The sequence below is a fragment of the Varanus komodoensis genome, unplaced genomic scaffold (assembly GCF_004798865.1).
Source record: "Varanus komodoensis strain SLA01 unplaced genomic scaffold, ASM479886v1 scaffold5, whole genome shotgun sequence".
NCBI lineage: Eukaryota > Metazoa > Chordata > Lepidosauria > Squamata > Varanidae > Varanus > Varanus komodoensis.
In genome coordinates, this window is record NW_025336087.1 from 9,539,376 (window position 1) to 9,565,296 (window position 25,921).

At 38.3% G+C, this 25,921-nt stretch overlaps 1 protein-coding gene across 6 annotated transcripts in view; it reads left to right on the plus strand.

The window, feature by feature from the left end:
• The window catches only part of MAST4 (microtubule associated serine/threonine kinase family member 4), a 268,657-nt gene that overhangs the window by 229,179 nt on the left and 13,557 nt on the right, over positions 1 to 25,921 (plus strand). For all 6 annotated transcript variants that reach the window (XM_044446093.1, XM_044446094.1, XM_044446095.1 and 3 more), the window contains 11 exons: positions 6,982 to 7,190; positions 7,806 to 7,944; positions 8,878 to 9,010; positions 9,656 to 9,821; positions 13,608 to 13,709; positions 15,635 to 15,757; positions 16,409 to 16,521; positions 20,429 to 20,556; positions 20,842 to 21,065; positions 23,326 to 23,526; positions 24,612 to 24,841. In XM_044446093.1, coding sequence (XP_044302028.1) covers positions 6,982 to 7,190; positions 7,806 to 7,944; positions 8,878 to 9,010; positions 9,656 to 9,821; positions 13,608 to 13,709; positions 15,635 to 15,757; positions 16,409 to 16,521; positions 20,429 to 20,556; positions 20,842 to 21,065; positions 23,326 to 23,526; positions 24,612 to 24,841 — 1,768 coding nt within the window. The remainder of the gene's footprint in view (positions 1 to 6,981; positions 7,191 to 7,805; positions 7,945 to 8,877; positions 9,011 to 9,655; positions 9,822 to 13,607; positions 13,710 to 15,634; positions 15,758 to 16,408; positions 16,522 to 20,428; positions 20,557 to 20,841; positions 21,066 to 23,325; positions 23,527 to 24,611; positions 24,842 to 25,921) is intronic.

The window sequence follows — 25,921 nt, forward strand, 5'->3', positions numbered from 1 at the left end:
ATTTATTTTCAGGGTATATTTCTGTGATGTAGCTCCTTAATGCTTTCATTATGATGCTGTAATATGCTGTTTCTTCCCATGATTGAGCCAAATATGGGTCTTATGTATATGTACTTCATAGTTGTCTAGGTCATTTGTTTGATTCTGCTACAGATTTTGTTGTCTTCATTAGTGAGTAAAAGTGCCGTTTTTCAAAATATAATTGTTGATCTTGGCATCCTTTGGCAGAAATTTGTCAGATGCAGTAATCTTGATGAGTTTAAATGTGAACCTTAAATATTTTCTTTTAGAACTCCAAATTATAATTGGGCAATGATAGGGGTAAATTCATTTGTAGATTAATTAAATGACTTTAGAAGGGATGGGGTACTCTAGGCTATTGGAATGAATGGTTGGGAATAGACAAGTAGTTAAACAAGCTGTGAATTAGTAAACATGGAGAATGCAGACCAAATCTTTAATAGTTTCACAAGCATTTCATGCCAAATCTTTGTTTCTTGCTCATGCAAATCAGCAGTTTTTCACTGCAGATGTAATATATATTCTCTCTTGAAATAGGTTAAGATATTTCAGAATGGTTGTATTTGCCTAATCCCTCATCAGCACAAATTTGGCTCAATAGCCATTTCTAGTTTCTTTTCGAACTTACATAAGCATGGTTTGGAATGATCTCTCAAGATTTGCTAGTGAGTAGCTTGGAAATAAATACATGTAGCAGATACAGTCATAAAAGAAAATTCTTTGTCTGCTTTTCCAACTGCCACTGCCGGTTGTGAGAAAACTCGGCTGGCTGGCAGAGACATGGGATCCTGCTGGCATACCATGTACTCTGCTGCCCAGCAGCATCCTTGCCTAAATTGGTGGAGGTAGTCTCCAACCTGATGTTGAGGACCCCCAGGATGTTGGCCCTGGGGAACTCTGAGTTCCATGCAGAGGTTGCCTTCTCTGGGGCAGCTCAGGATTTCATGGCAGCTGTAACAGCCATGGGGCTGCTCAACATGTCACTGGTCCAGGGCATATAAGAGGCCACGCTCTAGACCTGATTTTCGCAACTGGGCAGGAGGATGGTGACCTGACAATTGGGGGTTTAATATCTACCCCTCTCATCACTTCCTCTTCAGGTTTGAACTAATGACCCCTTTTTCCCTCTGCAGGGATGCAGGACCTATTAAGTTGGTCTGCCTCTGGAGGCTTATGGATCCAAGTGGATTCCAGGCAGCTCTGGATGAGTTTCAGCTCTTGCAGCCTGATGATATAGACAGGGTGCTTGGATCTGTCTGGCCTGCAACCTGCTCGCTTGATTCTTGGCCTTCTTGGTTTGTCTGAAAATCTGTAGAGGGTATTTTAGTCTGGGTCCAGGAGGTTGTTAATGCCTCTTTTAGAAAGGGAAAGGTGCCCTCCACTTTAGAAAGAGTGGTTATTGCACCACGTCTTAAGAAACTTGCCCTGGATGCAGCTGACATGAACAATTTATGATCAAATGCTGCCATCCCCTTTTTGGGTATGGTGATCAAATGGATTGTGGCTGGGTAGCTCCAGGCTGTCCTGGAAGAAACTGATTATATAGACCCATTTCAATCAGACTTTAGACCTGGTTTTGGGACAGAAACTGCCTTGGTCGCACTGTGGGATGACCTCTGTCAGGAGAGAGATGGAGAGTGCAGTTCTTTGGATTCTCCTGTCCCCCTCTGTGACTTTTGATACCATCAACCATGGTATCCTTCTGAAGTAGTTGACCACGTTGGGAGTTGTGGGCATTGCTTTGTAGTGGTTCTGCTCCTACCTGGCTGACTGTCTCCAGATGGTTGTGCTGGGGGACTATTGCTCTGTCCCAGGGCCTTTGCACCATGGAGTTTGCCATTCAGACCCGATTCAAAGTGCTTACGGTAACATATAAAGCCCTAAATGGCTTGGGGCAAAGCTATCTGAGGGATCACCTTTCTCCATAAATAACAGCTTGGTCATTGTGGTCTTCATCTGAAGCCTTCCAAGGAAGTGAAAGTGGAGTTTGCAAAGTGAACAGCTTTTTCGAGTATAGCACCCCATTTTGGAACTCAGTTCCATTAGTGGTCTGATTGGTGCCTAGTCTTTTGGCCTTCAGGCACCAACTAACAACATACTTGTTCCATAGTTATTTTAGCTGGGTGAATTATTGATTTTCATTGATATTTTAGTATTAATTTTATGTTGTTATGTGCTGCTGCCAATATGTTTTAAACACTGGATTTTGATATAACTAAATTCTAATGGTTTTGTCTTATTTCTGGGGTTATTCTATTTATTATTTTTTATTTTGTTTAGTTTGTTTTTATTGAACTTTGATAGCTTATTTATGACTTTATTGTTATTGGTCCTTTGTAATTGTGTATTGTCAGGTTGTGTTTTGTACTGTTTTATGTGGTCTATGGATATGATGTAAGCCACCCAGAGAGCCTATGGCTAGTGGGGCAGCATATGAATGGATGAACAAACAAACTAACTAATTATTATTGTTAGGTGCTTGACATTTAGGCTTGGGAGGGCAGCTAATAGGTTCTTTTTCAATGCTGAGGACCAGTTATGAGCTATTTGCAAATGATGACAAATATGAAATCCCAATAACCTCCTTTTACCTCTGGGTGCTTTTCTGTGCTAGAGGGGTACTGCCTCACTGTGCCTTAGAATTCTGAGAAGAATTAAAGGCATTTATACAGATACCATGTATAGAGATGAACATTATGGGTGTTAACAATTCCAAGATTATTCACTATTTAATGATGATATTTAATTAAAGAGTAGCAGCACATATTCTAGCCAAATAAGTATTTATTCTGGTCAACGAATACTTCTATTTTAAAAGGCTCTTTTAAAAGAGTATCTGAGTTTGTCTCAGTCCTGTCGGAATATAAGAAACAAAAGCATGGCAAAACTGCTTTGTTACAGCATAATCAGCCATTGCCATGCCTCATGATTTTTAACAAGAATCTCTTATTCCAGTATATGAGAAAGAGAATGCATAGTTTTCAAAGAAAAAATAAAAAAAAATTCTAAAGGCTAACCAAATAATGTGTGTGAGAGAAGGAAGTAGCATTTCTTTCTGCTTGGAGTTATAATAGAGAAGAACAGCCAAGTTTTAATTGTTTATTATGCTGTTTATTCAAAGTATCTGGGACAACCTGTACCCTCACTTAATCCTCCTCCTCACCCAACTTAGCTCTGCTTCATAATTTGGAAGTGGAGGCCATCATGTAGTGAAGGAGCAAGTTGGAAGTCTTTCCTTCACTGCCACCACATAGCTCACAGACTCTGTGAGGTGGACAGTCCACGAAAATGCTGAATTGTACTGAAGTGTTGGTTGCACAGTTCTTCTGTAGGAAATCACATGAACTTGACTTGCACAGAAACAGGCATCATGCTAGAGGAGATAATGTCCCATACTTTTTTGAAAGAGGTGACAAAGGATAGTTTTCGAATGAGCAACAGCATACTTTCTGCAGCCCACCTGTTCTGCCTTCTCTATCCAATCTCTGTTTCTCTTTTCCACCCTCCTTGATGCATTGCTGTGCCTTTCTCTCTCCCCCTGCCCCACCCTTTGAGATAGCTATACCAGCAAAAATACAATACAGTTTAAGATAGCAAGAATGCATACAGCTTTCTGAAAACAAAACTGAGTGACTGTGTTAAAGAAGGATATTGCATTAATTTCAGCACATGAAATTCCTTCTACACAACAATGCCAGTGATTCCCTGGATCTACTAACTGGGGAAATGACTATGTTTTCTCAGGAAAAAATAATTATACGAATATTGTAATTTAAAAGAATATCAAAGAATTGTATTGCACAAATATATCTTACTATTAGAATGGAGAGCATTTGATGAAAAGGAATAATATACATATTTAAAGTAAATATAACTTTGGTTATCTAACTTTGGTTATCTGTCATTAGTTATTTTGGCAAGTAAACTGAATGAAAGATCAAAAGCACGCATGCATGAAAATGATTCATTTATTCCTCTTCAAGAGTTAATGATTTTTCTATGGTTAAAGTAGTCAAGTGACAGAAAGATAGTACTACTATGTTCTTTGTTTACATGCGTGAAGAGTGTATTTGAACACATTTGATGTTAAATGTTTTCTTCAGGGGCATGTCTTTCTGTTGCTCAAATTGAAGAGGGCTGAAACACTTATTCCAAAATTTTCCAAGCTGAACCACTCTACATGTTTTGGATTTTGACTCATATCATCTCCAACCAGCTTGGCCAGAATTCTGGGAGCTGTAGTCCAAAACATCTTGAAGGTACTAGGATCAGAAAAACTGCAATCCCTTGTTTGTGTAGGATCCAAAAAATAAACATGCAAATGAGGGAGAGAACTCATGTACTTCAATTACTTCTTCAAAGGAGAGAACCTCCTAAATTTTACTATAGAAGATTTTCATCTAAGAAGCATTGTTTTACTACTTTTGTATTGTTGGTGTTGGCAGCATGGGAATTAGAAGGCCCTGTAGGATCCTTTTCTTGTAGCCTTTTAGTTTTACTACAAAGCAAAACAAAACAAACATCCTATACTTGCTCCACAGTGCCATCTGCTGTGCTGTTTCTCTCACACTGTATTAATGGTAGTGAAGCTCCTGATGAAGTATGTGATATGTTCCATTAGGATGCTTAAGCAGGGTCTTCTTTGTCTGATACATAGCCTATTTGTTATGTGATGCAGTAATCTGAATCTCACTTATTGTGTAGACTTAAGAGTCAATTGTAACTTGATCAATTAATTGACCATACTATATATTTTGTCTTCAAGGTATTAGTCTTTTTCCAAGTCTGTTGCTTTTAATAGAGGTTACCTCCCTCTTAATAAATAGACAGTGGCTCAAAATGCTTGAAGCCAAAGGTAGCTGAATGCAAAAACTGAACAATGCAAACATATTAGATCCAAAGAAAAAAGGGGACAGTGCAAAAAACCAGAGTGGGGTACCTAATTAAATTCTGGAAGAAGTCATATAGTGCATTATTACAAGCCACATGGAGTGTAATTTAATTTGTGTGTAAATTTTGTACCTGTGACTTTATGTAATATTCGATCAACTATCCTGTGGGACGTTATTGTATTCCCAATCACTATGTATGGGTGTGAAAGCTGGACAGTGAAAAAGACTGACACATTCAAAGCATAGTGCTGGAAGAGGGCTTTGCAAATACCCTGGACTGACCAAAAGTCAAGCAAATGGGTTCTAGATAAAATCAAGCCAGAGCTTTCCCTAAAAGCAAAAATGACAAAACTGAGGCTGTCATGAAATGCAAAACTCCCTGGAAAAGACAATCATGCTAGGGAAAGTCAAAGACAGAAGAAGAAAAGGGAGATCAAATAAGAGATGGATGGGCTGACTTCCTAAAGGAAAGCACAGTCTTGAACTTACAAGAGCTGAGTAGGGCTGCTATGGATAGAACATTATGGAGGGCTTTCATTCATAGAATTACCTTAAGTTGGAGATGACTTTGCAGCAAATAACAACAACAAATCCTGTGGGAAGGATTCCAGGAGAGAGAGGGAAGCTGGCAAAAATAAAGTGCCTGCTATAGCAACTTTCTGCATTGTACTACATACTTTCCTGAGAAAAATGTCCAGATACTTTTTAATATTTTATTGTGATTATACTAACATGTTTTCACTGATGTTACTGGTAAGTTGTTTTGGAGCAATTTGTATAAATCATTGAAATAAATATGAATTTGTGAATTTTGAAGAGATGGAGGAACAGTTGTCCCTGAATTACTGGGCTAAGTCATATGGTTTCACCTCAGGAAAAATATGACATGTTGTAAAATTAGTGTCATCCTGATTTCAGTGGTGATACAAATTTGTTCTGGTTGCCCTACCCTGAAATGGGAATTGTGCTGTCAAGTTGAGATAAATTGGGGTGTATCTCAAGAAGTGATCTTACTATATGGTCAGATGTATGGTACGGTGTCGTGGTTAGAGTGTTGGCATGGAAATCTGGAAATCTGGTTCTCTGAAACTCAAATGTGTGATTTTGGACCACTCACTGATATGCAGCCTAACCTACCTCAGAAAGTCGTTGTGAGGATAAAATGGAGAGTAAGATGTTAGCTGCCTTGGGTTTCTTGGGGGAAAAGTGGAATATAAACATAATATGTAAATAAATGAAACAACTTTGGCTATGTGAGGCTAGGAAACTTGAAATGAAATCTTTTGACAGGTGCAAAAAAAAGATTGTGGGGAAACAAATCATAATAAAATGTCAGGCTATAGCAATTTCTGCTTTCCTATTGTTTCTGCTTATTTTTTATCTAGTCTGATAATTAAAATGACCTTGTACTCTTGAACTGAAATATTTTTGAGCATGTAAGTAGTTGTAAGATTTCATCAAGTAAAGTTTTATATATTGAAGTGCTTGTAGAGGAATCATATATTCTGTAGCTCCTTTTATTAAATCCTGAATGCAACAATACCAGTCCTGTCTAGTTACTACTTTTATATTTTAGGAGATCTGTTCCATTTTGCTATCCTAATCCATAGTCAACTTGTTAAATTTATCTCTGAAGGAATTAATCATACGCAAATAATGTAATTCTGTGGATTCAACTACTACTCATCTGCCCTAGTGGTATAAATATCTCTCCATTGGTCACATAAGTGGCAGGAAGTATACTACTTTCAGAATTGCCAAAGAGAAATGGTCTCATCATAAAGCAAGAATTCTGTCTCCTTTGGTTTTCATATATGATATCATCCTGGGAAGTCAAGTGGGTTATGAATCATAAATATGATGCATACTTACAACATAAGTTATAGTAGATTTAATTATAATTTTGTGCTATATCAGTTTTCTCCATGGTAAAAACTAATAAGTACTCCACAATATTTTGGTACCCTTTTTGTTTTTATTGTTTTGGTAATTGGATGTGACAAATTGTTTACCTGAGGTGGCAAGCTTATTCTGTCTCTCTCTCTCTCTCACTCACTTTCTTTCTAAGTGCTGTATATTTGGTACGCCATAAAGAGACCAGACAGAGGTTCGCCATGAAGAAGATTAACAAACAAAACCTCATTCTTCGAAACCAGATTCAGCAAGCCTTTGTTGAGAGGGATATCCTGACATTTGCTGAAAATCCATTTGTAGTCAGCATGTATTGTTCCTTTGAAACAAGACGCCACTTATGCATGGCCATGGAATATGTAGAAGGTACCACATTTATTCTACACATAGTAATTGCACTGAAATGAATCTTTCCCTACCCAGTTCATGTGGTAGCAAATTGTCGAGGCTGTTTTCATTGGGGATGGAGGTTGGGAGAAGCTCTTTGCTGCAGCTGGACTAGATACTACCATTGCAGAGAACAACACATTAAAAAGTGGGGACCTGAGGGGTTGGGAGAGGCTCATGGACCCTGTTGCACTCTTGATAACAGCTGGAGAGCAGTGGGTTCTAGTTATGCTCAAGAAAACTTCTATGGTATTTTGAGTTGAGAAAAATAGCTGTGTGTGCTGAGTCCAGTTAAGAATTGAGCCCAGGATGATCTGCCTGTTACAACTTGAAGTATGTATGAATAGTTCTTCTTTGATGCGACTGAATTTATATAGCTCTATTTTTAGAAGGGGAAATTTTCTATGGAAAGAGATGATGATTGTGATTACTGTAAGAATTTGTTTCTTACAGTAAAAGTTATTAAAATATGTCTGTTTCACTTATGCACATAATGTCCTTAATTGTAATTGCAAGTGCCAAACTGAATGTCCAACTGTCTATTTCTGGACTTTCAGCAAGGAATAAACCGTACTATTATACATTATGTTTTAGGTGGTGACTGTGCTACTTTAATGAAAAATATGGGTCCTCTGCCTGTAGATATGGCCAGGATGTATTTTGCAGAGACTGTTCTGGCACTGGAGTATCTCCACAACTATGGAATAGTACACAGAGATTTGAAACCGGATAAGTATGTATATAACATGTAACTACAAGAAAATAGTTACCTGAAAGCTTGATGCATAGAACATGAAAACATAATCCCATTCATATGTAATCTGCTATTTCTCTTTTGGTAACTACTGCAGTTCTTTTAAGTATCAGCTGAAAGCATTTGCAAACTTAACTGAAAGGAGAATGTTTAATAGCTCAAGTCTTCATTTGTTTTAAATGAAACAGCTAAATCAAGATTTACTACAAAAATTTTGGAATTTACCATTTCAATTTTTGTAGAAGTGTCTTGAGATTTTAACATTTTTAGTACACTTTTAGGACACTAGATAACGTGTGTAGAAACACCTTGGTTCTTTTTTAATAATTATTGTTCTTCCCCCTGGCCATTACACTTCCTATTTTTAATGCAAAAAGAAAAACACAGGTCCTGTTACTCATTGTTCTACTTATTTGTAGCTTTTAGAAAACCTCCCCCCAACATCATGTATTTGCATATTAAGCCTACATTCCTCCTTTGAGACCTCTGTGTATTTCTTAGTTTGAGGCATATGTATCTGTCAACTATTTATTATCTTAATAGGCAAAGTTAGCTGTAGCATGAAGTCTAATTAATGACTTTTCCAAATCCATACCTATTGGAGGAATCAATCTCACTTCTCCTTTCATTGGAATTATCTTTTAGTAAACAAACATGTACCAACTGGCTGGGGTGTTATTGGACTGTGATATTTTCACTAATAGCTTTCCAGTTCTCTGGAAGAGAAGCTAAGGACTTCATATAATAATGTACCCCTTGCCAGTTATAACAATTCATTGTGTGTATTTCATGATGTCTGCAGGTGGACTGTGCTTATAATCTGGGTTTAAAATTAAGTTCTTCAGGGAAAACATCTTGTTAACAACACTGAAGTAATAGATAATACTAATATACTGCCATTTTCTTTTGCAGTTTATTGGTGACATCCATGGGACATATAAAATTAACAGATTTTGGGCTATCTAAGGTTGGCCTCATGAGTATGACCACCAATCTTTATGAAGGTCACATTGAGAAGGATGCTAGGGAATTTCTGGATAAACAGGTAGGAGAGGTCTCGTTCCACTTGTATTCACATGACAAGTTTAGACATTAGATGCAGTGTGGAAATTCTACAGATGCTTTTTTATTTCTATACTGGTTTTACCATTATTGTTGCAAGGCAGATTGTCTTGGACTTTTTTTCCATTACGGTCTATTAGTAAGATGAACGATCTAATTGTGAGGAAGTGAGATTGTGAGAAAGACAAATGGAAAGTTGTTTTTATAAAAGAATTCAGGAGTCTCAGCAGAGTACTTGCGGAACTCATGATGCATTGTACAATCAAGGGTGCTAAAATTCCTAGCTATGGCCCATTTCCCTTTAAGCATGCCTCATTACCATTTGCCCACAATCTGTTCACTGAAAGAGTTACTTAAGGTAAAACCATAGAAGTTTTCATGTTCAAGGAAGAATAAGCCAGTTGTGTTTTATATAAATATATAGTCTACTGTGACTTCTTAATAGCAATTATCCTATATTAAATATTCTTTATTTTGCATAAATTCAGTTGAGACTTTTCATTAGAATATATTATATAGATATATATTGTCAATAGTATAATAAAAACAGTATATACTTTGAATTTATCCACCATGGTGCTTTTAATACATTGGAAATTTAATTTTGCTTTTCTTCTCTCATGTTTAGGTCTGTGGCACACCAGAATATATTGCTCCAGAAGTAATTCTAAGACAGGGTTATGGCAAGCCAGTAGACTGGTGGTCAATGGGAATTATCCTTTATGAGTTTCTTGTTGGGTGTGTACCCTTTTTTGGTGATACACCGGAGGAGCTATTTGGACAAGTCATCAGTGGTAAATATGACAAAGCTGAAATTATTATCCTTGCATCTTTACAAATGGCCATATATAGAGACCTAATTATTTTACCAACAATAGAAAATGTAATTGTCGTGACACTTAACAGAATTACAAGACTGAAATTTGAGCTTGTGAAACAGAGGTACAGAAATACAGGAATGGTGGGGGAGAGTTGCCACCAAAATTCCCCAGCTTTCCCCGAAAACAGTGCACAGGCACAGAACCCATTTGAGTAATTCACAGCTGACCACTCAGCTATAGTTATAGGTAAACAACCTGTCTTTTCTAGACTACCTGAAGAAGTGTGGTTTTATTTTTGTTTATTTAAACACTTCTATACTGTCCTCTAATCTATTTAGAATTCCATGGTAGTATACAACCCATTAAATCACAACAAAAGTTTAACAATAAACTAACAGCTGAAATCTTTAATTCTTAAAAATATGCAAATTAAAATACCTGGATGAATAGCAATGTTTTAAGTTGTAACTGGAAAGATTACAACATGGGAATTAGGCAAGGCTCTATAGAGAGGGAATTCCATAGTTGAACACCACTGCTGAGAAAGCCAGTTCCTTTGTTTCCTCATCTCATACTTCATTCAGATAAAGACATCTAAAGAAAAGCCTCAGCAAAAGATTTCAAGTAATTTTTAAATGTTTTAAATAACATTTCAAAATTATGATTTTCCACCTGCTTAGACTCTAATGCAGCTAAGATCAAAGGAACTTTGGGAGGAACAGACTAGAAAAAATAAGCTATACCAGTGCGGGTGAAGAAGAAAGAATTTGGAAGATAAATGATCAATTCATATACAAGCAAAATCAGACTAGAGAAGCAAGAGAAGGAAAGTTTTGAAAGGGAAAGAGGGATAATCACAAATTAGAATAGTTGTTTACTCAGAAACTATATCTGGATTGTTAACAGTTTTAGACTTAGTGCAGTCTTTTAAGACAATTTAAAAAATAGGCCAAAAAAGTTCATATGTACTTAATTTGCATAAATGGGGGAATGCCTAATGGCTTAATGCAATAAATTAACAGAAATGTAATAAAAACCTAAAACAAAAGTCCTCCAAATAATAAATAATGGGGAAAAGAAGTATTCAAATGCAGCTCACAGATTGTTAATGATTTCACCACTGGTTGTTACAATATAATGTTATTTCTGTAACAGCTGTTCTTCTTTCATTTAAAATTCAATAACCTTTTAGATCTTAACCTGCAGGATGACCCTAAGTATTGTTATGCAGCTTGTGGCAAAAATAAATGATAATTAAACAGTATCTATCACTACCCTACCTGCTGTTCTCATAAATTTTCCAGATGCATTGATGTAGACGGTCGCTGTTTATGCCAAATAGTTAACAGAATGACATCTCTGCTTCTGGTTGTTTCCCAATCCATTTTACAAAATATGGCAACAAGGTCCACTAGTGAAGGGAGTGGGAAGAAAGCTGCAGCTCTGTGGGGTTGAACTGTTAGATTTAGCTAGGCATATTCATAAACAAATAAAAAGAATGTGTATGTTGCCTGCAGTTAATGACCCTTTAATACAATAAACTGGCTGTTTACAGATTTATAAACATACGTTTCTGATCTGTTATACCAAGACTAGAATTACAAGGGGGAGTAAAATGTTTAATTAACACCCACCAAATGATGGCTTTGTTTTTGATCCCGTAGGGCAGCAATGCATATTCATACTTTATTTTTAACTCCCATTTAAATCACATTTAAATGGCATAAAAAGCTGTAAGAAGTAAAACATAGAAATAACTTGCAGTTTTATTATATTCTTATGTGTTTGCATGCATACTAAATTATATAATAACAAATTAAAAGGTAGGGCATGTCTGAGTGGGGAAAACTTTCTAATTCATAGAAATATAAAGAAATTAGTCACTAGAAGTGGCAGAGAATGAAAATGTGTGTGTTGTCCAAGTTTCAAATTCATGTTGGGAGTGAACTCTAGTTGATTTGGAGTAGATGTAATTGTTCGCTATGATTAAAGTCAGTGGAAAAGACAATATATAAGGAAAAAAATGGAGTCTGGGAAGAGGAAATGTCATACAGCCCAGTCATTTAAACCTGGTAAAAGAACAGACAATGTTATGCCTTTACTGGCTCTTTGTTTATGATAACCTTGGTGTAACATACAGCTAAACTATGGGGATTTATTATATACCTACAGCTTGCAATGTGGCCTATATTATGGCCCATATTTTTAATGACATGTCTCACTAATAATTGCATTATTTTCCACTGGCTTTAATTTCATTCTTATTAGTTCCCTATTCTAATCACTCTTTATTTGATACCATAGCTATTTCACTGCAGTATCAAATCATTGATATAATGTATACAGGTATCCAGAGCAGAAGCTTGGCATTGCTTTCAAGTACTCTTTCCCTAGTACTTTCTTCCTCTGCATTGAGATTCCTTAGATGTTGTCCTTTTGCAGAAGGAAGAATATATTTCAGGTTCAGGAGGTAGAAGTGCTTTCATATGAGGCTCTTAGTACAGACTCATGCTGGCCATTCATGGAATGTTATGGAGGATGCAGATATTATCCTCCACAAATTGTAGCCCCTTGCAATTTGCTATCACTACTTACCAGAAAAAGTGTTTAAGGAGAGAAAGACAAAATGGCTGTGTAATGACTTTTGATGGATAGAGCTTGGGACTCAGTCTGGAAGTACTTTCTTCATAACTTATTTTTCACTTAGATACCCATCTCACTATTTTTATAGTCCATTCTTTTTCATTGTCTAGGGAGAGATTTATCCCAACATCAGTGTAGTGAGGATTGGATTCTTGTGACTAAATCCTGTGGTTTATTTGGAGATGAGTTCAACTTTTTGCATGATAGATCTATAGCTCAGAATAAATTAAGATCAATGTGAAATATGAGCCCAGGATTACAGTATGAAAACTTAAATTATTGTATATTTTGGTTTGTTGTGTGTTGCTGGATCAGAAAACAAGGATGTAATTTAACCAAACTTCTCTTTTTATGATTTTATCATATTCTAATTCAGTATTTCAATAAATGCTGAAATTGCTCTTCTTACACTAAGCAGACTTTTTGCAGTAACTGTTGAGGAAAACACCAGTGCAACACCTTTTTTAACTAATAGAAATGTCTTAAATGAAGAACCCGAGACTTGGGAAGGACTTGGTGTGAATCGTCCCACATGACAGTGCTACATACGTATTTTTTCCCTCACAGTTGTACAACTGTGTCCATAAATCAGAACAAATAGGCTGGCAGAGTAGTACCCTTCTCTCCACCTTTACAGCTTCCAGATCTGTTCTAGGATGATAGTGGTAGTGATAATGATAATGGTGGTGGTGGTGGTGATGTCTATACTGAAGGTGTCTGGGAGGATTACATCATGGTAGGGGGACTCTCTAGAGTATATTGCAGGGTACATTGGAGAAAAACAGCGGCAAGTCCCATTGTACTAGCGGGGTCCACTTGTACAACACTGAAACCTTCTCATTGTTTATTTACTCCGCATTCCTGTGAGACAGGCTAACCCAAAAGATACACACTGAAATTTATAACTGAGTGAACCTAAAAGCCTGTATTTAAACCTGTGTTTTATTCATTTCTCTACATGTTTAAACTTACACAGTGGATTTTCTATCTATTTGAAGTCTTCCATTATGTATTTTGATAGCACACTATGATTAAAATAATGTGTACTATGAATAGAAACATTATGCTGGGCAGACTGCACAAGATATCATTTACAGTTCTACTTTTCTTTGCTAGATGAAATCAACTGGCCTGAAAAAGATGAAGCACCACCCCCAGATGCCCAAGATCTGATTACTTTGCTTCTGAGACAAAACCCCTTGGAGAGATTGGGAACAGGTTAGAAGGCAGGGCTTCGATATCAATGTTGAGCATGCTACAAATAGTGTCTTGTTGGCTTGTTCTGTGCATGCCAAGCTGAGCAATATGGAGGGGAGTGCAGGTGTTGACAGGCACAGTGGCCATCCCTAATCTGCCTAGCAAAGTTTTCACTAGTTGGGTTACTGGACAGGTTATCCTGCCCGTTACTGCTGTACACTTGGTGCTGATAGGAAGAATAATTCCTCCCAGACTGGGTTGTGGGTGGGGGGTGATTCTGTCTGTGCCGCACATATGTGCTGCATTGACAGGCAGAATCCCTCCCCCCACCCCAGCAAGAACTTTGCAATTCCAGTGTGGGCTCAAGGGCCTGCTTGGCTGCTACCTCTTGGGGGAGTAAAGTTCCCATGCAGCACAGCTTCTCTGTCTCAAGCCTCAAGTGGCCGAGTTTCTGTCCCAGAGTGCCAGTCTTTGCAGCTCTAGCCAAGGAAATCAGTTTGTTTTGGCTTGACTTAGTGTGTTGTCTGAGTTCATACAACATGCTAATCCATGGAGGGTTTTCTAAACCATAGAACAAGCCATGGCCACTTCGGGTGGTTTATAAATGATCCCAAGGTGGCTTATAGTCCACCCCAAGGTGGGGGGGGGGGGAGTCACATGACATGCTAAACCACTCCTCAGTTCATTAGTGTGCCATGAGTACCCAGTCACAGAGAAGACAAGAACATGAGATCCCCAGCTTTCCTAGTTCCGAAAGTGTGTGCCTGCACTAAATGTCCTAGAGAAGTATAGGTAATATTGATATCGACACACTTTCACCTCATGGTGATTTCATTAAATTTTATTTATTCATTTATTAAAACATTTCTATTTTCTGCTTAAGGCAATGGAAAAAGAACTATTTTACATCCTACCTTTCAGCATTGTTTGAGAAAAATGAAACTAAATCCAAATACATCCATCCCTTTGTTGACGCTTGCATAGTTTCTTGTGCATGTGGCAGTCTGAGAAACATTACAAGAATCCACCTATATTGCATGAAAGAGCTCTTCTGCAAGTGTTTGTAGTGCAACACTAGTAGCTATTGTCCTTTCATGCTTTGTTATTTTGACTCAAGCCATTGTGCTTAGGTGAGTTCTTTATTTCTTTCTGAACATTCTCTGCTGGGCTGTCATTCCTGTGCAAATGCATGTTGCCATAACTAGGATCACGACCGTGGTGTTCTAGGAACAGAGACATAAACCTTTCCCACCATGACTGGTTTTTTTTTTTTAACCAATATTCCAATTTCCACTGTGAATGTGGGGGGAGGGGTTAAAAACTGGGAGGGAAGGTCTCCATACTAGATATTTTCTTCTCTTAAATGTCCTGATAGGGGTGGGGGAAGAAGTGGATTAAGTTTCCAGCAAAAAAAAAAAATCTGGTAGTGAGGAGAAAGGTTTAAGCCTCTTCTCCTAGAACAACATGGTCTCCATCCATGTTTGTGGTTGTATTCACTCATAAAGACAAACCATGGCAGGAATGGCTTGTTATGTGTGATTACTGGAAGCATGGTGAAATGTGGCACATTTGATTACTATGAATCACCACAGAGAACTAATGGTTTGTTCTAAGGTTTCCTCCTTTCGGCATTGCTTGTCATTACATGTGAAGCCACTGTAGTGTTTTTCCTCATGTGCTTACGCATGAGTAAAAGCATGGCAGTGAATCTTTGGACTGGAGATTTAGAAACAAATACACACCTAATCCCAGATACTGGGGTGGAGATTAAGGAAAAAGCAGCAGCAGTGAGGAGACATTTGATTGGCTTCCTCAGGCAAGGGAGGAATCTGTCTGAGCAGACTGCAACCCTGAACACATGCCTGTGGCAACATCATCTCACACTTAACAAAACACTGTAAGCTCCTGAAATCAGGGAATATGAGTGGTTTCTCTTTCTTTTGTAGGTGGTGCCTATGAGGTGAAACAGCACCAGTTCTTTCAACACTTGGATTGGAATAGTTTGTTGAGACAGAAAGCAGAATTCATTCCTCAGCTGGAATCTGAAGATGACACAAGCTATTTTGATAGTACGTTGGATTTTTTGAAAAGATAACTTACATACATACATGAACTTTTGTCTATAGCAACATATTGGCTTCAACAAAGCAGAGTAGGTATACAAGCAGGCATTGATCAGAGGATGGCATTTATATGCTACCATTCAAATGTTGACAGCATTATAAGGTCTTCTATCCGTTGCATTATAGAGGAGAGTGTTTATTCTTACAATGCTGCAATATCAGTCTTTTAGCTGTCAGTGTAAAGAATACTACACTGACAATTGTCAATTTTCATTAAGCAGGTAAATAATTAAAAACACCCTAACCCTACTCCAGTACCAAATTTATCTGCAGTAACCACCTTCAAAAAGAGCAGCTACTGAAAGTTGCCAAAATAGTGATTACAAGAAGCATTAGCTCCGTTGCTGACTATTGGCCAAAGTAGACAAACCCTTACTAAAGGGATGTTTGACGGATGTACAACTCTACATAGAAATAGAGTTTAAATTGCGTTTTGGGTTTTATTGTCCTGGGATTTCAATTTTAAAACAAGTCTTTCTCTGTATATATTTGTAGATCTCTTTCTCTGTATATATTTGTTTTTAACAAAATAAAATTATGCTTAAGTTTGTTTATGAGCTATAATAAATTTAGAAAAAATATTTGGGTACTTTTTAGCTCGTTCTGAGAAATATCACCATATGGAAACAGAAGAAGAAGATGATACAAATGATGAAGACTTTAATTTGGAAATAAGGCAGTTTTCCTCATCTTCTCATCGATTTTCAAAAGTAAGCATTTGCATCTTTCTGCCTGTCCTGTACACATGAGTTGTTAGTGACGTTATATATTATACTTGAAGTGAATGGGATGCAGGGTATAAGAGGAAAAATTGTATAGTAACAAATTCTTGTAGGCCATTTTTTCATGTACAATTAGTATGCAATCAAGATCTTCACCCGCCCAATCCTACTGCTTTGCATTTTCATTAGACATCTAGCTGTGGCTCTTCAGAGAAGGGAAGAAAGCTGCAAATGACACAGGTCACGTCATATCCTAGTTTCTGGACACTCTTCCCCTTCCCACTCACTGAAATGTCCTCCTTATGGTCATGTTCCACTCTCCATTCAGCAAGGTTCAGCAAGATTCTAGGAGCACTGCCTTTTAAGAAACTTTTTACCAACAACATGTTTTTATACTATCTTTTTGCAAATATTTTGTCCATTAATTTAGTATTGCTCAGTTTACTGGGGCTGTTAGTACAATACAAAGACCCTTTCTCTGTAAAAACCAGTAAACAGATTAGCATTAAGCATGTTGTTTCCTTCAGTGGAATACTAAAATGGGGATGCTCTGTACCATAAACTGGTATTTCTTTTCCATTCTATGCAGATAAATAGTTTCTCCAAACAAAGCACAACACAACACAAAACAATAAGGTCTACCCAGATGTAATCCTCCTCCAGTTCACCATGAAGTCAGATCCATATAGTGATTCATAGTGATAAAGTCAGAACAGGAGTAATTGAAAATTTATTTTTTTATTTATTTAAAACATTTCTATGCCCATCGCAACAAAGCCTCGGGGAGGCTCACAAAGAATACATAAAAACATACATAAATAATAATATAGCAATTAAAAAACATTTAAAAACCCCCGGTGCATTCTCGGCTAAAAATTTTAAAATCTTAATTCAATAATTTAACAATTAAAATAAGTTTTAAATAAAAAGGCCTTAGCCTGGCACTGAAAAACAAATAATGACGGCACCAGGCGGACCTCTCTGGGGAGCGCATTCCATAGATGGGGCACTACCGCAGAGAAAGCCCTTCTCCAGGTACTCACCCTCCTAATATTCACAGAAGGTTCCCAGAGAAGGGCATCCGTTGCTGATCTCAGGGGGCGGGAGGGCATATATGGGCGCAAGAGTTCCTTTAGATATCCAGGTCCCAAGCCGTTTAGGGCTTTATAGGTCATAACCAACACCTTGAATTGGGCCCGGACTTCAATCGGGAGCCAGTGGAGCTGACGGAGAACTGGGGTTATATGAGAACAACGCCCAGTCCCCGTCAGCAACCTGGCAGCTCTATTCTACACCAATTGAAGTATCCGGACCATCTTCAAGGGTAGCCCCACGTAGAGCGCGTTACAGAAATCTGATCGGGAAGTTACCAGTGCATGTGTCACTGTTGCCAGGCAGTCGTTCTCCAGGAAGGGATGCAGCTGATGTATCAGCCAAAGCTGAAGGAAGGTGCTCCTCACCACCACCATCACCTGAGCTTCTAGAGACAGCTCAGGGTTGAGGAGCACTCCTAAGCTGCGAACCCTGTCCCTCAGAGGGAGTGCAACCCCATTTAGGACAAGGCCCAAGTCCCCCATCCCGAAGCCTGAGGCACCCACCAACAGGACCTCCGTCTTGTCTGGTTTCAGCTTCAGTTTATTGGCCCTCATCCAGCCCATTACCTCAGCCAGGCACCAGCTCAGAACAGCCACTGCCTCACCTGGATTGGTGGAAAACGAGAGGTAGAGCTGGGTATCATCAGCGTACTGATGATTCCACAGCCCACACCTCCTGATGACCTCTCCCAGCAGTTTCATGTAGATGTTAAATAGCAAAGGGGACAAAATGGACCCCTGCGGAACTCCATGGCATAACTGCCATGGCGCAGAACCATAGTCCCCCAGCCCCACCTTCTGAAATCGGCCATTGAGATAGGAGCGGAACCACCGCCATGCGGTGCCTCCAACTCCCAATCCTGCTAGCCTATTCAGAAGGATACCATGGTCGATGGTATCAAAAGCCACTGAGACGTCCAGGAGAACTAACAGGGACGCACTCCCCTTGTCCTTCTCCCTGCACAGGTCATCATACAGGGCGACCAAGGCAGATTCAGTACTGTACCCGGGTCTGAAGCCGGACTGAAATGGGTCCAGATAATCAGTTTCATCCAAGAGTTCTTGGAGTTGTCCCGCCACCACCCGCTCTAGCACCTTGCCCAGAAACGGGATGTTGGCCACCGGTCTATAATTGGCGGCCACCTCTGGATCCAGGGATGCCTTCTTTAGGACTGGCCGGACTACCACCTCCTTTAAAGGTGCAGGTACTTGGCCATCTCTTAAAGAGGCATTGACCACCTCCAGGATCCAGGTCCCAATCCCGTCCTTGGCTTTCTTAAGTAACATTTAAAGATGTTAAAGATTTTAAGGTAGTGAAAGAAAACTTGTACAAAGAAAAGAAAATGGCAGCTATTGTTATGTCTTTGTTCACCTTTATCCAAATTAAGTTTGCAAAGTATATTTTACATATGCTGTAAGGTTAGAGCAGTTCAGTATATGTAAAATACTATGATTGTCTGTAAACTAATGTTTTAGCTGTTAAATTTGGTATGTGTTATTCTTCTTCTAGGAAGATTTAAAGTTCTGATAAAGGAGTTTAAGAAATCTAAGAGATGCTGATGCTGGCAGTGCCTATACTAGATAATTTAGTTACCACTTATTTCATTTAAACATAGTCTTTTCACAGTGTAAACATAAAGGTCTTTTTCAAAAGGAAAGATATGAGGGGCACAGTGGTTGGAATGGTGGACTGGGACTCAGGAGACCCAGGTTCTGGTCTCCATTCAGTCAAGCTCCTTGGGTGATTTGAGCCAGTCACTTACTCTAAACCAAATCTAGGCCTTATAACCTGACTTGGCAAGAGGAAGAAAGGCAGGGTATAAATATAATGTAATAATAATAGTGAATTCGTGAAAAAATAGTAAAATAGTACTTTAGAATGTATTCATGACTGCATTAATCTTTCTGCTGTGTTGTTACGGGCTATAAGTATAAATAAGAAGTTAGTATAGGGCATTTTGAAATGCTTTTTAATGAATATGATTCAATGAAGGTATTTTTAAAAACAGATCTCTTATCCATGGTTGTCCATGGTCCTTCCTATCTGTATTAATCTATAATCCCCAGTCATTTGCAGAGGCAACATAAGAATGGGGAAGTGAAAAGGCAAAAGCAGGTCTTGCTTTCCATAAAGTTATTTGAGATTTTTCATGACTTGCCCGCAGAAATCCCATCCTCAAACAGTAAAGAACATTTAAATCTTTACAGCTGGCTTCTGTGTATTTACAAAATAGCGTAATAAATGAATAAGATGATACTGTTATCTTGCAACTTCATTTTTTCATCCTAGACAAGCTCAGGATGCAGGTTGTCAGATGAACAACTGGCTTTTTATGAGGAATTTTTCCTCTCTCTAAATCTTTTGGTTGAGTATTTCATTCTCATCTTTACAGACAGTTTCAGTTTGCTTTTAACCCCCTCCTTTACTTTCCTATCTATTAGTCATTAAATGACTTGCTGGGATTTTCTTTTCAGTTTTCAGTGCTAAAGTAGTAGTCTGATATGTCCATTGAATCTATAATATAGATATCTTGAAATGTCTAAAGGTTTGGTTCAAAATGTCAAAACGTAAAGAGGAAAGAATGAGATAAATTCATGACAGAAAAAATGCCATTAGTTTTTCTGTTGGTTAGCACAAAGACAAACTGAAAATAATTGTTTGAAAAGTCATGCATCATCTGCTGAAGTCCTTTAAAAAGTCCAGGATACTCTATGACAGTATTTAGAGCTTCTATGTATTTTCCTGAAGTTCTTTTATATATAATTAGCTCTTAGTATACGTTCTTGTTCCCCACACACAGGTTTTTAGTAGTATAGATCGAGTAACTCAAAATCAAATTGAAGAGAAGGAAGATGCAACTGAGAGAACTAAAAATGTGACTCTAACAACTGCAGAATCTTTAAGTTGGAGCTCAGAATATTCTGAAGTGTGAGTGTTTTGTATTTGTACTCTGTCGGTGAGATAACTTATTGCATGCTATTTTCACAATCATTATGATAGGCCTATTTGGCTAAGGTATAATAATATGCCAAACACAGACCCCTTCACATTTGTATGCACTGCATTGTTTCTCTTTTTCTGTAAAAATTACTGTACAATTAAGTGTGGAGTGTTTGATTAATTCTTCTGTTTACTGCAAAATTTTTAAACATTTGTGTGTTTTGACTTCACTTTTTGTTTAATTATATTATGTAAATATCATTTTAAACATAGGCAGCAGATATCTACATCTGTCTCCTCCGACACTGAAAGTTCTAGGCAACGTCACAATTCAGGCCTACTTCCAAAATTGGCTATTTCAGCTGAAGGAGAATCTCTGCATCCTGCTGGATCCCGAAAAGATCAAGGAAAGACTACATTAGTTAATGAAGAAATTATTCAAGATGAAGTGGAGGTAACAACTCCAGCAAGCACAATCAGTAGCTCCACACTGTCAGGTAAGATTCAAACAAGTACCTGCTTTCTAAACTGATCACGTTCAGAGGTCCATCCTTTTTGTGAAACTAGAGATTTCAGATATAAGCGAATTGCCTCAATCTTACCCAAATTCTGGAATCAAAATTCTGTCTTGAATTTCAGTGTTTTGACAGTAGTAACTTTAGGAAGCACAGCATGTTTTTTCCCCTTAATAGCAGGTATAGGGTGATTTTCACTGGGACAACAGCGTGCAGGGAAGGGACTGTTAACTCTTTTAATCTCCTGCCTCTCCTCCATCCCTTGCAGAAGCATTATCCTTATGGAAAATGCTCCCATTGGCATTATAGGGATCTTCTTTAGTGTGGACTCTTTTTTCACTGGGACCGAAGCCAGTGAGGAAAAGATTAACCTCTTCCTGCACTCTGTGGTCCTGGCAAAAAAGAACCCCAACACAAAAAAATCAGCACCTACTTTTAATTAAAAAGAGAAACCTGTTGTACTTCATAAGACACATTTATGGAGCTCTCTGTCCAAAGAAGGTGTAACACAATTACACCTAACACAGTTATACATTATGTAGCATAATTATATTATGTCCTTGAGACCAGCAGCTCTTCCTTGTGAATGCTGATATGAACATAAAAGAAAAAAAAAGAAACCCTGAGAATTGAATACAATATTGTAAATTTTTATTTTCCAAATGGGATGTTAGCAAGTCATAACATATCTCTTTAAATAGTTAAATGGATATTCCTTCCTTGCTTCCTTCCTTCCTTCTTGAACTTAGAGATAAAATGAGTTATTGTGCTTCTTCTGCTGTTCCCATTAGTTACCCATATAATCTTAGCTTAGAGTGCTCTTTGACAGGATGGGTGCTTGGTAGATAGAGGACACCAAACTTGGAGCCTTCCATGTGTTACCAAACTCAGCCAGTCAGCAGCTTAAGGCAAGCCCAGGTGGACCCAAGAGCTCAAGTCAAAAGGAGCCTGAGACGAGACTTAAAGCTGAACCAACTTTAATCTAGTGCACTATAGAAGAAAAGGGAGACAAAAGGGAATACACAGCCCAAAGCAGTTGTATCCCAGTACATGTATTTTATACCCTACATAAGTGATTAGGTCACCTAATACACCACTGGTGCATCGGTACATCAATGTATGCACCCCCTCCCCTGCTGTTAGCTTCAAAGAGTCCTTTCTTCTGTCAAGAACTGGACATTTCCCATGTCTGTTTCTTATCTGCTTGAGATTCACACAGACTTGCCATGTTTTTACACTCTGCACATTTGCAACTTTCATGGTGTCTATAACCAGTTTTCACTGTCCCTTTGATTACTGTATTCGAGGTCAGGCTAGCTTGTTAGCTGTGGGTTCCATAGAGTTCATTTTGTTCTTATCCTCCCTCCCTTCTGAGACAGGAAATTCAATATGGCTGTGGTTTTTTCCTATGTGGCCTCCCTCTGGTCAACTATTTTTGGGGCCTTCCTCTGACCAACTACTTTTGGGGAGTTGTGGGGTGCTGTGATTGGCAACACAGAAAGGAAAACAACAGAAACAACAGGAAAACTTAGTCTGCCTTTCTTCCTGAAGTGCATTTTGAGTTGGACAGGTTCAGAGGCCAGACAAGCTCATCCTGTTTGCAGATTGCCCAATTTTCTAATGAAACGTCTGGCTCTTTGATTCTTCAACTGCAATTATTTCCTGTTAGGCAGAGTCCAAATCATCATACACAGAATAGAGATTTTGCATAAAGGTGTTCATTTCTGAACACAATTTAGTCTTGGTAGTCTTTCATAAGCAATTAAATGTCACATGTTATGTCTAAATTATGCACTGTCTTCCTAGCTGTTTGCTCCCTCCCTTATAGTCTCTAAACTGGTTTCTGGGTGGTGCCAGCATAAATGTTATCCATGATTTGACCTGCAGGATCACAGGCTTCTTATGCTCCCCACCATCTTAAACATGAATTCTTTGCCCCAGTTTGAAATTGCCTCTGACAGTTACCATTTATGGTTATTGTCAAGCTAACCTGCCACCATTAACCAGGGTTGAGATTGTCAGTTGTAATACTGAAACAAGGGGAGTCTGAGGGATCTAATCCCTTTTAAAACACTCAATTGTTACTAATCCCTAGATACCGTTAGCAGTTTTGTAAGTACCTGCACTAATATTTTACTAGATAACTCTGTTACCAGAAAAAAAGTGATTCCTCACCTTGTTGTATGATTTTCCCCAGTTCTTGGTTTGCTTGTTGCTTCATTTTTTATTTCCTTTTGTACAGTTGGCAGTTTTTCAGAGCACTTGGATCAGATAAATGGAAGACGTGAGAGTGTGGACAGCACAGATAATTTCTCAAAGCCATCCAGTGAACAAGCATCTCATATGGCTCGTCAGCGATTAGAAACTACAGAGAAAAAGAAAATATCTGGAAAAGTCACAAAGTCCCTCTCGGCCAGTGCTCTGTCCCTTATGATCCCAGGAGGTAGGGATTATCATTATAACTATGAAATGGATGCTTGTATTTTTCTTTTTATTTTGTGCAATCTCAGTGCAACTTATTTTGCACCAAAATGACTCATGGAGTACCCTGCTTTCCTTGGCATTTGCCCTGAATTGGTAGTAATGCTTTGCAGTCCTGATTATTTCTACTAATTCAGGGTACATGCAATTGAAAATGTAGACATTTGTGACTGTTATCATATCAAAATAACGTACCTGTGTAACTTGCTTTTTAAATTTTCTCCTTCATATGGTAAACAGAAAAACAATTCTGTAATACAAGATTCTAACGTTGACTATTATGTCCCCAGTGCATCGATGAAGCTTTTCATGGAAAGGGAGATTATTGTTTTAAAACATGACCTGTACATGTACTGAGTATCCACATAGAAAAGGATTAGGATGTTCTGTAAATTCATTACCTCAATCTTTGAATTCATCTGTTAACAAAGTAAAATGTGAGCGTCCCAATAAACATGGTGCACAGCAATTTTCAGAATTCAGATATGTACCTGTATATATGGGGACAAAATGTCTTAGAGAATGGGTGCTGTTTCTAATGTTACAAATAGATACAGAGAACCATATTTGAATGTTATATAGTGAGAATGGTCACCTTATTGTTCTTTTAAGAGGTACAGCTGTTAAGCCTGCCTGAAAGCCAGTCTCTGCTTCTGCATGGATTGGACTGCCAAAGATTGTGCACAGGGATTCTCACACTACAGAATATATCCATATACAAGCAGCCTTAATATAATTTCCTCTACAATTTGAACACATTTTTGTCCCATGAATGCAACTTCATAGTCTTGATGTGAAAACAAAAAGAATGATTTTGCAAATACCAGCTGGCATTGATGCCGAAAACCCACAGAAGGTGGGTTTTAAAGCATGTAAGAGGCAGAATCATTTAAGTTTTTAAGACAGACAAACTAAATGTTTTGTAAAGTTTCGGGTGGTGATTGTGGGCATTCTTAGGCAGTCATTATGCTTCAGGTCTGTATATAAGGTTATACTTGAGACATGTGTATGTTAACTCAGAATGTGCTCTTTATTTATTTATTTCAGATATATTTGGTGTGTCTCCTTTGGGAAGTCCAATGTCCCCACATTCCGTATCTTCAGATCTCTCATCCTCCAGAGACTCTTCTCCTAGTCGTGATTCCTCAACTGCATCTGCAAGTCCTCACCAGCCTGTCATAATTCATACTTCAGGCAAAAAGTATGGGTTCACTATTCGAGCAATCAGAGTATATGTGGGTGACAGTGACATATACACAGTACACCATATTGTTTGGGTAAGGTTTTTTATCTTTGCTTGTGTTGCGATAATGTTTCAAAGAGGGGGTTCTCTATTTACTGCTTCAAGTATATATTAGATTGATGGTAGGTATGTCATTAATTTGCTGGCATTCAATTATATGATACTACATTTATATCCCACCATTTTTCTTCTTGGGAGGAACCCAACGCAGCTTAAATAATCTTTCTCCCCACCATTTTGTCCTTACATCAACTACCCTGACCAGGTAGGCTACCCTGACCAGGTAGGCTAGCCACTTCAAGGCCAAGTGGGGACTCCCAGGTCCCCAGTTCAACACTCTGACCACCATGGCACACTGGTTGTAGCATTCTAGCAAGTTATCTGTCTCTTCTTGCAGTGAACCAGAAGGCTAATTGCATGCCATCCAATATTAAGACCATGAGATAGCTTGTCCAGCATGGTGTCATTTATTTTTTTAAAATGTAAGTAAGAAATAAGGAAAACAAGAACAGGGAGAAAGATGAAGAGAAAAAAAAGTGCAGGGAGAATTACTGCTGACGGGGACAGGGCGTTATGCTCACATGACTCCAGTCCTCCGTCAGCTTCACTGGCTTCCCATTGAAGCCCGGGCCCAATTCAAGGTGTTGATTATGACCTATAAAGCCCTAAACGGCTTGGGTCCTGGCTACCTGAACTAGCGCTTACGTCCGTATATGCCCGACCGCCCTTTGAGATCTGCGGGAGAGTCCCTTCTCTGGGAACCCTCCATGAAAGAAATTAGGAGAGTAAGTACTCGGAGGAGGGCTTTCTCTGCGGTGGCACCCAACCTATGGAATTCACTCCCCAAAGAGGTCCGCCTGGCACCGTCGTTACTGGTTTTTCGGCGCCAGGTAAAGACCTTTTTATTTAAACATCATTTTAATTGTTAAAACATATGATCTGGCCAGGGCAACTTCTTCCTTCTCTTTCTCCTCCTATATTTTTATTTACTTAATTTATACTGATAATTTTAATCTTATATTTGTAAATCAATGTATTTTTTGTATTTTGTAATTAATGGTAATTTATTATGTGCTATTGTATTTCAATGTATTTTATTGTGTTGTAAGCCGCC